This window comes from Mobula birostris, chromosome 15 (genome assembly GCF_030028105.1).
Source record: "Mobula birostris isolate sMobBir1 chromosome 15, sMobBir1.hap1, whole genome shotgun sequence".
NCBI lineage: Eukaryota > Metazoa > Chordata > Chondrichthyes > Myliobatiformes > Myliobatidae > Mobula > Mobula birostris.
This window is the reverse complement of record NC_092384.1, coordinates 83976840-83993169: the sequence shown is the minus strand read 5'-3', so window position 1 is coordinate 83993169 and position 16330 is coordinate 83976840. Positions and strand designations below refer to the sequence as shown.

The following is a 16330-nucleotide window of genomic DNA, read 5'->3' as shown; positions in this document are numbered from 1 at the left end:
TGGGAATACAGATAAGAAATTCCCTAAAAGTGGCGTCACAAGTAGATAGGGTCGTAAAGAGAGCTTTTGGTACATTGGCTTTTATTAATCAAAGTATTGAGTATAAGAGCTGGAATGTTATGATGAGGTTGTATAAGGCATTGGTGAGGCCGAATCTGGAGTACTGTGTTCAGTTTTGGTCACCAAATTACAGGAAGGATATAAATAAGGTTGAAAGAGTGCAGAGAAGGTTTACAAGGATGTTGCCAGGACTTGAGAAACTCAGTTACAGAGAAAGGTTGAATAGGTTAGGACTTTTTTCCCTGGAGCGTAGAAGAATGAGGGGAGATTTGATAGAGGTATATAAAATTATGATGGGTATAGATAGAGTGAATGCAAGCAGGCTTTTTCCACTGAGGCAAGGGGAGAAAAAAACCAGAGGACATGGGTTAAGGGTGAGGGGGGAAAAGTTTAAAGGGAACATTAGGGGGGGCTTCTTCACACAGAGAGTGGTGGGAGTATGGAATGAGCTGCCAGATGAGGTGGTAAATGCGGGTTCTTTTGTAACATTTAAGAATAAATTGGGCAGATACATGGATGGGAGGTGTATGGAGGGATATGGTCCGTGTGCAGGTCAGTGGGACTAGGCAGAAAATGGTTCGGCACAGCCAAGAAGGGCCAAAAGGCCTGTTTCTGTGCTGTGGTTTCTATGGTTTCTATAGTTTCTGGCTTGGTTCCGGAAGACTAGAAAGTAGCACATGTCACTCCACTCTTTAAAAAAGGGGAGAGGGAGCAGAAAGGAAATTATAGATGTGTTAGCCTGACCTCAGTGGTTGGGAAGATGTTGGAGTCAATTGTTAAGGATGAGGTTCTGGAGTACTTGATGACACAGGACAAGATAGGACAAAGTCAGCATGGTGGGAAGCCTTCAAAGGAGAAATTTTGAGAGTGCAGAATTTGTATGTTCCTGTCAGGATTAAAGGCAAAGTGAATAGGAATAAGGAACCTTGGTTCTCAAGGGATATTGCAACTCTGATAAAGAAGAAGGGGGAGTTGTATGACATGTATAGGAAACAGGGAGTAAATAAGGTGCTTGAGGAGTATAAGAAGTGCAAGAAAATACTTAAGAAAGAAATCAGGAGGGCAAAAAGAAGACATGAGGTTGCCTTGGAGGTCAAAGTGAAGGATAATCCAAAGAGCTTTTACAGGTATATTAAGAGCAAAAGGATTGTAAGGAATAAAATTGGTCCTCTTGAAGATCAGAGTGGTCGGCTATGTGCGGAACCAAAGGAAATGGGGAGATCTTAAATAGGTTTTTTGCATCTGTATTTACTAAGGAAACTGGCATGAAGTCTATGGAATTAAGGGAAACAAGTAGTGAGATCATGGAAACTGTACAGATCGAAAAGGAGGAGATCCTTGCTGTCTTGAGGAAAATTAAAGTGGATAAATCCCCGGGACGTGACAGGGTGTTCCTTCGGACCTTAAAGGAGACTAGTGTTGAAATTGCAGGGGCCCTGGCAGAAATATTTAAAATGTTGCTGTCTACGGGTGAGGTGCCGGAGGATTGGATAGTGGCTCATGTTGTTCCGTTGTTTAAAAAAGGATCGAAAAGTAATCCGGGAAATTATAGGCCAGTAAGTTTAACGTCGGTAGTAGGTAAGTTATTGGAGGGAGTACTAAGAGACAGAATCTACAAGTATTTGGATAGACAAGGACTTATTAGGGAAAGTCAACATGGCTTTGTGCGTGGTAGGTCACGTTTGACCAATCTATTGGAGTTTTTCGAGGAGGTTACCAGGAAAGTGGATGAAGGGAAGGCAGTGGATATTATCTACATGGACTTCAGTAAGGCCTTTGACAAGGTCCCGCATGGGAGGTTAGTTAGGAAAATTCAGTCACTAGGTACATATGGAGAGGTGGTAAATTGGATTAGACATTAGCTCAATGGAAGAAGCCAAAGAGTGGTAGTAGAGAATTGCTTCTCCGAGTGGAAGCCTGTGACTAGTGGTGTGCCACAGGGATCAGTGCTGGGTCCATTGTTATTTGTCATCTATATCAATGATCTGGATGATAATGTGGTAAATTGGATCAGCAAATTTGCTGATGATACAAAGATTGGAGATGTAGTGGACAGTGAGGAAGGTTTTCAAAGCTTGCAGAGGGATTTGGACCAGCTGGAAAAATGGGCTAGAAAATGGCAGATGGAGTTTAATACAGACAAGTGTGAGGTATTGCACGTTGGAAGGACAAACCAAGGTAGAACATACAGGGTTAATGGTAAGGCACTGAGGAGTGCAGTGGAACAGAGGGATCTGGGAATACAGATACAAAATTCCCTAAAAGTGGCGTCACAGGTAGATAGGGCCATAAAGAGAGCTTTTGGTACATTGGCTTTTATTAATCAAAGTATTGAGTATAAGAGCTGGAATGTTATGATGAGGTTGTATAAGGCATTGGTGAGGCCGAATCTGGAGTACTGTGTTCAGTTTTGGTCACCAAATTACAGGAAGGGTATAAATGAGGTTGAAAGAGTGCAGAGAAGGTTTACAAGGATGTTGCCAGGACTTGAGAAACTCAGTTACAGAGAAAGGTTGAATAGGTTAGGACTTTATTCCCTGGAGCGTAGAAGAATGAGGGGAGATTTGATAGAGGTATATAAAATTATGATGGGTATAGATAGAGTGAATACAAGCAGGCTTTTTCCACTGAGGCAAGGGGAGAAAAAAAACCAGAGGACATGGGTTAAGGGTGAGGGGGGAAAAATTTAAAGGGAACATTGGGGAGGGCTACTTCACACAGAGAGTGGTGGGAGTATGGAATGAGCTGCCAGATGAGGTGGTAAATGTGGGTTCTTTTTTAACATTTAAGAATAAATTGACAAATACATGGATGTGAGGTGTATGGAGGGATATGGTCCGTGTGCAGGTCAGTGGGACTAGGCAGAAAATGGTTCAGCACAGCCAAGAAGGGCCAAAAGGCCTGTTTCTGTGCTGTAGTTTCTATGGTTTTCTATGGTTTCCTTAAGGGAAATCTTGCCTGATGAACCTGTTGAAATTCTTGGAGAAGATTACAAGTAGGATAGATAAAGGAGAAGCAGTGGATGTTGGATATTTGGATTTTCAGAAGGCCTTTGACAAATTGCCACAAGTTAAGAGCCCTTGATATTACAGGAAATTTACTGGCCTGGTCAGGGCATTGGCTGATTGGTAGGAGGCAGCGAGTGGGAATAGAAGAATCCTTTTCTGGTTGGCTGCAAATGACTAGTGGTGTTCAACAGGAGTCGGTGTTGGGCCCACTGCTTTTTATGTTGTAATCAATGATTTAGATGATGGAATAGATGGCTTTTTTGCCAAGTTTGCAGATGATACGAAGATAGTGACAGGTACTGTTGAGGAAACAGGTATGCTGCAGAAGGACTTAGGCAGATTAGGAGAATGGACAAGAAAGTGGCAAATGAAATTCAATGGTGGAAAATGCATGGTCATGTACGTTGGCAGAAGAAATAAATGTACAGATTATTTTCTAAATGGGGAAAAAAATCCAAAAATCTGAGATGCAAAGGGACTTAGGAGTTCTGGGCAGAACACCCTAAAGGGTAACTTGCAGGTTGAGACGGTGGTGAGGAAGGCAAATGCAATGTTAGCATTCATTTCAAGAGGTCTAGAATACAAGAGCAGGGATGTAATGATGAGGCTTTATAAACACTGGTGAGGCCTCACCTTGAGTATTATGAACAATTTTGGGCTCCTCATCTCCAAATGGCCTAATTCTGCTCCTATGTCTTATGGTCTTCTGAAAATCGAAGTACACAACATCAACTGATTCTACTTTGTCTAACCAGCTTGTTATTTCTTCAAAGAATTCCAACAGATTTGTCAGGCAAGACTTTCCTTTGAGGAAATCATACTGATTACGGCCTATCTTATCACGTGCCTCCAAGTACCCTGAAACACCTCTTTAACAATTGATTCCAACATCTTCCCAACCACTGAGGTTGGACTAACTAGTCTATAATTTCCTTTCCTCAGCCTCTCTCCTTTCTTAAAGAGTGGAGGGACATTTGCAATTATCCAGTCTTCCAGAACCATTCCAGAATCTAGTCATTTTTGAAAGATCATTACTAATGCCATTTCTTTCTGAACCTTGGGGCATACGCCATGTGATCCAGGTGACTCACCTACCTTCAGACCTTTCAGTTTCCCAAGAACCTTCTCCCTAGTTATGGTAACTTCACACACTTCATGGCTCCTGACACCTGGAACTTCCACCATACTGCTAGTGTCTTCCACGGTGAAGACTGATGCAAAGTACTTACTCAGGTCATCCTCCACTTCCTCGTCCCCCCATTACTACATCTCCAGCATCAGTTTCCAGCGGTCTGATATCTATTCTCGCCTCCCTTTTATAATTTATGTACTTAAAGAAACTTCATTCATGTCATCACTGAATTGTTCCCACAACTTACGGACTCACTTTCAAGGACTCATTATCTCATGTTCTTGATAGCTATTGTTTATTTATTTTTTTCTCTATTTGCGCAGATTGTGGTCCTTTGTGTTGGGTACAGTTTTTCATTCATTCTATGTGTTCCTTGAAGATACTGTGAATATCCACAAGAAAACAAATTCCAGGATTGTATGTGGTAACACATATGGACCTAGATAATACATTTACTTTGAACTTTAAAATAAAACAATGTCTCCCCATGACCGTGTGGCCTTCCTCCGGGTGCTCCAGTTTCCTCCCACAGTCCAAAGACCTCCTGGTTGGTCACTGTAAAGTTAGGATAACTCGGGAGATTACTGGGCGACGTAGCTTAAAGGGCTTGAAGGGTGTATTCCGCACTGTCCCAACGTAATATATAAACTTTGAACAGTGGGGAGACACTGATGGACCACATCACTGCCAAGGGGTAGGCACGGGTCAGACATGCTGTTGGGGACTGGGTCAGCACAGCAAGATCCCATCCTGGGGACCACATGTAATGGCAAGACTCATGGGCGGGGCCATTCAGGCAATGGAGAGACACACGTGCCACAGCATGCGAAAGCACAGGGCAGGTGGTGTGGTGCTGAAGGGAGCACATGTGATGGTGGGATGTGCAAACAATGTCAGGGCACACACGGGATGGGTGAGATGGTACTGAGGGGTTCCATGCAATGTCAGGGCACATACAGGGTGGGTGAGATGGTACTGAGGGGTTCCATGTGATAGTGAAGCAGACACGGGGTGGGTGAGGTGGTACTGAGGGGTTCCATGCAATGTCAGGACACACACGGGGTGGGTGAGGTGGTGCTGAGGGCCAGTACCTGATGGTGATGATATCTCCATAGTTACCCTGGATGTACCAGCTGCAATTAATGGCCGGGGGGTAGCTGGTGGGCCAGGAGGGGCTGGAGATGACTCCGCGCTCTTCTTTGCGAGGCTCGAGTTTCCCGTGACAGGCAGCTGGAGATGGAGGCAAAGAGACTGGGATCAAACTCCGACATCCGCACACCCCCATCTGCACCATGCTCAGCCTCCACCCTCTGGGTGACACACGCCATGGGCCTACAGACCCACCCTACCACCTTCTCTGCACAGACCACGGACCAGATCAGGCGCCTCTTCCCGCAGGTTGCACATCATTGACGTAGTAAGGAAGGTAGCATTCATTTTGAAAGGACAAGAACATAAAAGCAAGGACGTAATGCTGAGGCTTTATAAGGCATTGGTCAGACCACACGGAGTATTGTGAGCAGTTTTAGGCCCCTTATCTGAGAGAAGACGTTCTGGCATTGGAGAGGGTTCAGAGCAGTGTCACAAGAATGATTCTTGGAATGAAAGAGTTAACATACGAGGAGAATTTAATGGCTTAGGACCTTTACTCACTGGAGTTTAGAAGATTGAGGAGGATCTCATTTAAACCTATCGAATATTGAAAGGCCTAGATAGAGTGGACACAAAGGATGTTTCCTTTAGTGGCTGAATTTAGGATCAGAGGGCACAGCCTTACAATAGAGGGACATCCATTCAGAAAGGAGATAAGGAGAAATTTCTTTAGCCAGAGGCTGGTGAATCTGTGGAATTCATTGCTACAGATGGCTGTGGATGTCAAGTCATTGGGTATATTTAAGGTGGAGGTTGATAGCTTGATCAATGTAGGTGTCAAAGGTTATGGGGAGAAGGCAGGAGAGTGGGGTTGAGAGGGACAATAAATTTACAATGGTGGAATGGCAGAGCAGACTCAATGGGCCACATGGCCTAATAAGACCATAAAGCAGATTTAGGCCATTTGGCTTTTAGTACACTGTGTTGTTGGACAGCAGACGGCTGGAGGCTCCTCTGACCCAATGATTGGAAAAGAACCATGCCTTTGCTCAGGAACAGATGGACTTCTACAAGCCAGCATTTGAATGAGTCCAGAGCCGGTTTTCATTGCAGACTAAATCCATGCAACATCTTTCACAGGCCAACTGCATCAAGAACACAGCAGGTGCTTTGGTCAAACTCTCCTAGCTGTCACACAGCAGGCTCGGCTGAGAACATAAAAAACAGTACAGCACAGTACAGGACCTTCAGCCCATGATACTGTGCCGACCTTTTAACCTACTCCAAGATCAATCTAACACTTCCCTCCTACATAGCCCTCCATTCCCCTTTCACCCATATGAGAAGATGTGTTCCTGTGAATCTAGCAGAACACAAGCTGTACCGTGGCAAGCACGAGGGCTCTACGACGGTCAAAACTGTACCATGCATCACTGGCACCAGCCTACCCACCATCAAGGTGGTGGAAAAGGGCCAGTAACATCATGAAAGATCTCACCCACCCTGCTCAAGGACTGTTTATCCTATCCCCATCAGCATCCATGCCAGGACCACCAGATTCAAAGAGTTACTTTCCTCAAGCAGTCAGACTGTACGTCATCCAATTAGGATGGTGGAACTGGGACAGGCTTTGTGAGGGGCACTAAAGTTGGTCTTGGGTTTTTTGTTTGATGGGAGATGGAGAGAGAAGACACTGGAGAGTACCGGTCGTAGGATTTGACCTGGTGGAGGACCGTGATTTGAAGAAGTCAGGTCTCGAGATCAACCGAGGATCGGTGAATATGAATTTTGGGAAGAGTTGAGCTCCAACATGTGCACACTTAACTTTAAATTATAATGGGACGTCTTTGTTTTTTTTTCTTTCTTTTCCTTACTAAACCATTAGTTAAGATTCATAAATATAATTCCTTTAATGTGGATCAGTGTGCTGTCTGTCATTTCTCAGCTCTGAGTTGTAACAGGGTTGCAAATTACACAGCAGCCACACAAACCGGGCTTTGGGGTGGGAGACCCGTCTCAATCTCACTGGTTTGGCGGGACCGGAGTGTATCTTCCCCAGACTTACACAGCCAAGGAAACCAGTGGGGTTTCAGTGACTATCACCCAGTAGCATTCACATCTACAGCGATGAACTGCTATAACAGAATGAACTGCTGACTCAGCAAGGACCCGGACCCACTGTAATTTGCCTATCACAATAGGTCTACAGCAGACACAATCTCAATGGCTCTTCACATGGCCTCAGATCACCTGGACAATACAAATACCTATGCCAGGATGTTGTTTGTTGACTATAGCTCAGTGTTTAACATCATTATTCCAACAGCTCTATCGATAAGCTACAGAACCTGGGCTTCTGTACCTCCCTCTGCAACTAGATCCTCGACATCCTAACCAGAAGATCACAATCTGTGCTGATTGGTGATAACATCTCCTCCTCGCTGACGATCAATACTGATACACCTCAGGGGTGTGTGCTTCACCCACTGCTCTGCTCTCTATATACCCATGACTGTATGGCTAGGCATAGCTCAAATATCATCTATACATTTGCTGACGATACCACCATTGTTGGTGGAAACCCAGATGCAGATGAGAGGGCGTACAGGAGTGAGACATAGCACTAGTGGAGAGGTGTCACATCAACAACTTGGCACTCAACGTCAGTAAGACGAAAGAGCTGAATGGGGGCTTCAGGAAGGGTAAGATGAAGGAACACATACCAATCCTCATAGAGGGATCAGAAGTTTTCAAGTTCCTAGGTGTCAAGATCTCTGAGGATTTAATCCGGTCCCAACATATTGATTCAGCTATTAAGAAGGCAAGACAGCGACCAAATTTCATTTAGGATTTTGAAGAGATTTGGTTTATCAACTCAACCTCTCAAAAACTTCTATAGATGTATCACGGAGAGCTTTCTGACAGGTTGCTTCACTCTCCGGTACAGGAGGACTACTGCACAGGATCGAAAGAAGCTACAGAAAGTTGTAAAATGAGTCAGCTCCATCTTGAGTACTAGTACCCAAGACAACTTCAAGGAGCAGTCCCTCAGAAAGGTGATGTCCATTATTAAAAACCCCCATCATCCAGGGCTTACCCTCTTCTCACTATTACTGTCAGGAGAAAGGTACAGAAGCCTGAAGGCACACATTCAGCAATTCAGGAACAGCTTCTTCCCCTCTGCCATACAATTCCTAAATGGATATTGAACCCATGAAAACTACCTCACTTTTCAAAAAGCATACATTATTTCTGTTTCTGCACTACTTTTAGTCTATTCAATATACATATATAGTAACTGTAAATGATTTACTTATTTTTCTATATTATCATGTGTTGCACTGTACTGCAGCTGCTAAGTTAACAAATTGGACACGCACTCAATAATTCTGGACAGGATGTGTATATGGATATATATCTATATATACACACACATCCTCTTATTATATAGATTCTTTCACATGTACTGCTGCCACAAAACAACAAATTTCATGACATATGCCAGTGATATGAAACCTGTTTCAGATGTCGTCATTCTTATACTCAGGGCACCATGACAAAAGCTTTCTTCACTACCCTAACCACGATGGGATGGGGGTGTGGGGAGGGCGGCAGATACTGCAAAGCTTTATTGTGCCAGAAACCCAGTTTCAATTCCCGCTTCTGACTGTATGGAGTCTGTACATTCTCCCTGTCACCATGTGGGCTTCCTCCCACAGTCCAAAGACTTACAGATTAGGGTTAGTACATTCTGTGCCTGCTATGTTGGCACTGGAAGCATGGTGACACTTGTAGGATGCCCCCAGCACATATTTAGACTGCGTTGAAGTAAAACAGTGCATTTCACTGCATTTTTCAATGTACACTTGACAAATAAAGCTCATCTTAAACTTTATCATCTATGACATCACTTTAGGGAGCATTCAGCTGACAAAGTGCTCAGGTCTGCAATCCCAGCTTTAGCTCCCCTACTCCCCCACCCACCCCCATGTTTTACGGCAGATTTTATGTTGCTTGGGGTCGTTACCACCAGACTGGGACAGGAGAACACACGGCAACACTGGACCCGGTCTGCACATTACCAAAGAGCCACATGTTAGAACAAAGGGGAATGAAGTCTCACCCATTCCGGAACATTCTGCTCCTCCCAGGAAGAATAAACCAGCTGAAAAGTAAAGGAGAGAAATTGTGAAAGTGAAGAGTGTATTACTTATTCAGATCAGATCCAAAGCAATGAAAGCAAGATGGCCCAGTGAATTATTCACCTTTACACAGAGACAGAGAAAGGTATTTCAGGCCCAGTAACCGTCCTTTTCAGAGAGAGATCCCACACCCAGTAACCCTCCTCTTCAGAGAGACCCCAGACCCAGTAACCCCCCTCTCCAGAGAGAGATCCCACACCCAGTAACCCTCCTCTTCAGAGAGACCCCAGACCCAGTAACCCCCCTCTCCAGAGAGAGACCCCACACCCAGTAACCCTCCTCTTCAGAGAGAGACCCCAGACCCAGTAACCCTCCTCTTCAGAGAGAGACCCCACACCCAGTAACCCCACTCTTCAGAGAGAGACCCCACACCCAGTAACCCCACTCTTCACAGAGATCCCACACCCAGTAACCCTCCTCTTCAGAGAGACCCCAGACCAGGTAACCCCCCTCTCCAGAGAGAGACCCCACACCCAGTAACCCCACTCTTCACAGAGAGAGCCCACACCCAGTAACCCCACTCTTCACCGAGATCTCACACCCAGTAACTCTCCTCTTCAGAGAGACCCCAGACCCAGTAACCCTCCTCTTCAGACCCAGTAACCCCCCTCTCCAGAGAGAGACCCCACTCTTCACAGAGATCCCACACCCAGTAACCCTTCCTCTTCAGAGAAAGACCCCAGACCCAGTAACCCTCCTCTCCAGAGAGACCCCAGACCCAGAAACCTTTCTTTTCAGAGATATTTCAAACCCAAAAATCTCCTCCTCTGATGCAGCAAGATCCAGGCCCCTATCCTCCCCCATGATGCATAGGAAATTGAGAAACAAAAACAACACACTCTCAGCTTATGCACAAACGAGACAAATGGCCCACTTGCATCTTTACAGCATATTATATCACCTCTGAACATATTACCACAGACCAGCTGCACAGGCCAGTTCACTGAGTATACTTAAGATGGAAGTTGATAGTTCTTGAATCAGATCGACAAAGGTTACAGGGAGAAGGTAAGAGAGTGGGGTTGAGAGGGATAATAAATCAGTTATGATTTATTTATCAGCACAGCAAGCTCGATGGGCTGACTGGTCTAACTTTGCTCTTAAGTCTTATGGATATCTCAGCACATCCAGTGTGGTCACCCTCAGTGGCCAATCAACCATATCACTGTTGTGGTGACAAGCACCCAATTCACCACTCTGCGACCACAGTCCATAGTTCACAGGTTGACAAACCTCATCTCACCATCATGCCCTCTGCTCTGATCCAGCACACTCACCACATATTAATCCTTCTGGTTTTTATTCCAATGCAATCATTAGTTGTTGAGAATTCTGAAGCATTTCTTTAAATGCTTGCCACTGTATATATTGCCCAATCTTGTAGCTTGACATAGAAAGCTGTATTCCATCTGATGGCTCGGAGCCATTCCACCCTTCAGTATAATTACAGCTGATCCTCAGTTCTGCTCTGGCGATGGTTCATGTGTCCACAATCCTTCCTAAATAAATTTATTACTCTGGCCTCCACAGCCTTCTGGAGAAGAGGGTGAAACAGATTTATCGGCTGGGGTGGAAGAGCAAAGGTGCCAAACCCCCTCCCTCACTGTCTCAGTCACAGTCACCACCTGCCTCGAACCCCTAGCTGAGTGGTCACAGTCCGTAAGAACATAAGACACGGGAGCAGAATTAGGCCATTCAGCTCATCAAGCCTGCTCCACCATTCCATCATGGCTGATTCTGGATCCCACTAAACCTCATACACCTGCCTTCTCACCATATCCTTTGAAGCCCTGACCGATCAGGAAGCTATTAACTTCTGCCTTAAATATACCCAGACTTGGCCTCCACCGCAGTCTGTGGCACAGTATTCCACAGATTTACTACTCTCTGGATAAAAAAATTCCTCCCTATCTCTGTACTATAAGGTTGCTCCTCATTTTAGGGCTGTACCCTCCAGTTCTAGATACTCCCACCACAGGAAACGTCCTCTCCACATCCACCCTATCTAGTCCTTTTAATATTCGGTAGGTTTCAGTTCAGTTCAGTTTTCCTTCATTGTCATTTAGAAATGCATGCATTAAAAAATGATACAACGTTCCTCCAGAATGATATCACAAGAAAACACAGGACAAACCAAGACTAAAACTGACAAAACCACATAATTATAACATATAGTTACAACAGTGCAAAGCAATACTGTAATTTGATAAAGAGCAGACCATGGGCACGGTAAAAAAAAGTCTCAAAGTCCCGATAGACTCATCATCCCATGCAGGCGGCAGAAGGGAGAAACTCTCCCTGCCATGAATCTCCAAGCACCGCCAACTCGTCGATGCAGCACCATTGGAAGCACCTGACCACAGCGGACTCTGAGTCTGTCCGAAAACTTCGAGCCTCCGACCAGCCCCTCCGAACAGCCTCTCCAAGCACCATCCTCTACCGAGCACTTTGACCCCACCCTGGCCGCCAAGCAACAGGCAAAGCCAAGGACTCAGGGCCTTCTCCTCCGGAGATTCTGGACCACACAGTAGCAGCAGCAGCGAAGCAGGCATTTCAGAAGTTTCACCAGATGTTCCTCCATACTTTCACGTCCATCTCCATCAAATCAGGATTGTGCACGACACCCTACTTGACAAATAACAGACATCACCACCGGAGTGGCTGCTGCGAGCTGCATCGTGCTGCCATCTTCTCACCACTCAGAGGTCCCCCACATTCTTCTAAATTCCAGCGAATACAGGCCCAAAGCTGAGATATGGGGGCCAAAACTGTTAACAATTCTCCAAGTGTGGCCTGATTAGTGTCTTATAAAGGCTCAGAATTATGCCCTTGCTTTTATATTCTATTCCCCTTGAAATAAATGCCAACATTGCCTTTGCCTTCTTTACCACAGACCCAACCTGTAAATTAACCTTCTGGGAGACTTGCACTAGTCTGTACCTCTGATGTTTGAACCTTCTCTCCATTTAGATAATACTCTGCACTATTGTTCCTTTTACTAAAATGCATTATTGTACATTTCCCAACACTATTTATTTGCCACTTTTTACTCGTTTTTCCAATTTGTCTAAGTCCTACAGCAATTGCATTGCTTCCTCAGCAATACCTACCCCTCCACCTATCTTCATATCATCCGTAAACTTGGCAACAAAGCCATCGATTCCATTATCTAGATCATTGACAAACAATGTGAAAAGTAGCGGTCCCAATACTGACCCCTGAGGATCACTGGCAGCCAACCAGAAAAGGCTCCCTTTATTCCCACTCACTGTCTCCTGCCTGTCAACCATTCCTCTATTCAAGCCAGTATCTTTCCTGTAACACCATAGGACTTTATCTTGTTAAGCATCCTTATGTGCGGCACCTTATCAAACACCTTCTGAAAATCCAAGTAAATGACATTCACTGCCTCTCCATTGTCCACCCTGCTTCCGACTTCCTAAAGAACTCTAACAGATTTGTCAGGCAAGATTTGCCCTCACAGAAAACATGCGGATTTCGACTTATTTTATCATTAGTCTCCAAGTACCCCAAAACCTCATCCTTAATAATAGACACCAACACTTTCCCAACCAGAGGTTAGGCTAACTGGCCTATAGTTTCTTTTCTTTTGCCTTCCTCCCTTCTTAAAGAGTGGAGTGACATTTGCAATCTTCCAGTCCTCTGGGACTATGCCAGAGTCAAGTGATTCTTGAAAGATCATGACCAACGCATCTGTTATCTCTTCAGCAACCTCTCTCTGGACTCTGGGATGTAGTCCATCTGGTCCAGGTGATTTATCCGCCTTAAGACCTTTGAGTTTGCCTAGCCCTTTTTCCTTTGTAATAACAATGGCACTCACTCCTGCTCCCTGACACTCATCAACCTCTGACACACTGCTAGTGTCTTCCACAGTGAAGACTGATTAAGTTCATCTGCTATTTATTTGTCCCCCAATACTACCTCACCAGCATTATTTTCTAGTGGTCCAATATCAACTCTCATCTCCCTTCTATTCTTTACATAACTGAAAAAAAATGTTTGGTATCTTGCTTTATAGTTTGCCCTCATATTTATTTTTTTCCCTTCTTATAGCTCTTTAGTTGCCTTTTGTTGGATTTTAAAAGCTTCCCAATCATCCAACTTCCCACTCACTTTTGCTAAATTATTAGCCCTTTCCTTGGCTTTTATGCAGTCCTTAACTTCCTTTGTCAGCCATGCTTGCCTACCCCACCATTTGAGAGCTACTACTTCTGTATGACTCTATCCTGCGCTTTGTGAACTATTCCCAGAAACTTCAGCCACTTCTACTTGTCCTTCCTTGCATTCATGTTACATCCATCTTCCTCAGCTCTATCATACTGGTTCCCATCTCCCTGTCGTATTAGTTTAAACCACTCCCAAAAGTTCTAGTAAACCTGCCCACAAGAATATTGGTCCCCCTCGGATTCAAGTACAACCTATCCCTTCTGTACAGGTCCCACTTGCCCCAGAAGAGGTCCCAATTATCCAGAAATCTGACTCCCTGCCCCCTGCTCCAATTCTTCACCCACCTCATTCTATTCCTATCCTCACTGTCGCGTGGCACAGGCAGCAACCACAAGATTACTGCTCTTGAGGTCCTGCTTCTCAGCTTCCTTCCTAATTCCCTCTATTCCGCTTTCAGGACCTCCTCCCTTTTTCTTCCTATGTCGTTGGTACCAATATGCACCACGACTTCTGGCTGCTCACCCTCCCATTTCAGGATATTGTGGATGCGTTCAGAAACCTTGTGGACCCTGGCACCTGGGAGGCAAACTACCATCTGTGTTTCCTTTTTCTGTCCACAGAATCTCCTATCTGCCCCCCTGACTATAAAGTCCCTATTATTGCTGAAAAATCTTCAGTTCCCTACCCTTCTGAGCCACAAGGCACACTCAGTGCCAGAGGCACGGCCGCTGTTGCTTCCCCCAGTAGGTAACCACCCCGCCACCCAACAGTACTCAAAATGGAGTACTTATTGTTGAGGGGGATGGCCACAAGGGTGCTCTCCAATATATCTGACATTCTCCCTTCTCTCTCCTGATAGTCATTCAACTGTAGCCATCGGGGTGACTATCTCCCTGTAGCTCCTGTCGATCACTGCTTCACTTTCCATAACAAGCCGAAGGTCATCGAGCTGCAGCTCCAGTTCCCTCTCTGGGTCTCTAAAGAGCTGCATCTCCATGCACCTGGTGCAGATGTGGCCATCGGGGAGGCTGGGAGTCTAGAAACCCCACATCTGACATCCAGAAAAGAACCCTGGCTCTGTAGACATATTCCTTATTCTCTCACGAGTTAAATAAGAAATAAGGTCACTGTAACCCTGAGCACAGCCCAAATCTTACAGGTTCAACTCCCGACCTGAGCAAATACCCAGACTTCCCACCTGCCGGAGCGGGTCCTCCTGGGTAGTAATTTCTGGATTGCTGTCTGTACCACGCACCAGTGAGAGTAGAAGCAGGATGATTTGGCAGATAAATGCTTGGCTGAGAAGCTGGTGCTGGGGGCAGGGCTTCAGGTTCTTGGATCACTGAAATCTCTTCTGGCAAAGGTATGACCTGTTGAAAAGTGATAGGTTGCACCTGAACCAGAAGGGGACCAATATTCTCACAGGAAGATTTATTAGAGCTGTTGGGGAGGGTTTATACTAATTTGGAAGCGGGGGGGAACCGGAGTGAAGGGATTCAGCAAGGGCAGGCAGGTGATGGGACTTAGTTGCAGCCAACAGACTGAGTATCAAATCATTAGGGATTTAGAATCAGAAAGGATAGCAAATATGGTACTCAAGGTGCTGTATCTAAATGTGCGTAGTATAAGAAATAAGGTGGATGATCTCATTGCACTATTACAGATTGTTGGGTACAATGTTGTGGCCATCACTGAATCGTGGCTGAAGGATGGTTGTAGTTGAGAGCTGAATGTCCAAGGTTACATGTTGTATCGGAGGGATAGGAAGGTAGGCAGAGGGGGTGGTGAGGCTCTACTGGTAAAGAATGGCATCAAATCAGTAGAAAGATGTGACATAGGATTGGAAGATGTTGAATCCTTGTGGGTTGAGTTAAGAAACTGTAAGGATAAAAGGACCACGATGGGATGTGGACCACAGGTTACAACAGGAAGTATAAAAGGTGAGTCAAAGGGCAATGTTATGGTAGTCATGGGAGCTTTTAACACGCATGTCGATTGGGAAAATCAGGTTGGTAATGGATCTCAAGACAGTGAGTTTGTTAATGCCTAAGAGATGGTTTTTTTAGAGCAGTTTGTTATTGACCCTGCTAGGGGATCAGCTATACTGGAAGGATGTTATGTAATGAACCAGAGGTGATTAGGGAGCTTAAGGTAAAAGAACCCTTAGGAACCAGTGATCACAATATGATTGCGTTCAACTTGAAATTTGATAGGGAGAAAGTAAAGACTGATGTAGCAGTATTTCAGTGGAGTAAGGGAAATTACAGTGATATGAGAGAGGAGTTGGCCAAAGTAAATTGGAAGGAGCTGCAGGGATGTGAGCAGAGCAGCAATGGCTTGAGTTTCTGTGAAAAATGAGGAAGATGCAAGACATGCGTATTCTGAAAATGAAGAAGTATTCAAATGGTAAATTAGTACAACTATGGCTGTCAAGGGACGTCAAAGCTATTGTAAAAGCAAAAGAAAGGGCATACAAAAAAGCAAAAATTGGTGGGAAGATAGAGGATTGGGAAGTTTTTAAAAACCTACAGAGCACAACTAAAAAAAATCATTAGAAGGGAAAAGATGAAATATGAAAGCAAGTTAGTAAATAATATCAAAGTGGATTAAAAGTTTTTTCAAGTATGTTAAAAACAAAAGAGAAATGA

The 16330-nt window shown here is 44.8% G+C and overlaps 1 protein-coding gene across 4 annotated transcripts in view; it reads right to left on the bottom strand.

Moving 5' to 3' along the window:
* The window catches only part of lrp3 (low density lipoprotein receptor-related protein 3), a 67667-nt gene that overhangs the window by 25001 nt on the left and 26336 nt on the right, over positions 1 to 16330 (bottom strand). The window contains exons 2-3 of one of the 4 annotated variants that reach the window (XM_072280026.1): positions 9416 to 9457; positions 5292 to 5430 (exon numbers count right to left, since the gene is read on the bottom strand). The exons of 1 other annotated variant lie outside the window; for it this stretch is intronic. In XM_072280026.1, coding sequence (XP_072136127.1) covers positions 5292 to 5430; positions 9416 to 9457 — 181 coding nt within the window. Of the gene's footprint in view, positions 1 to 5291; positions 5431 to 9415; positions 9458 to 16330 lie in introns of those variants that run through there. 2 more of the 4 variants (XM_072280027.1, XM_072280029.1) reach the window with 2 other exon arrangements.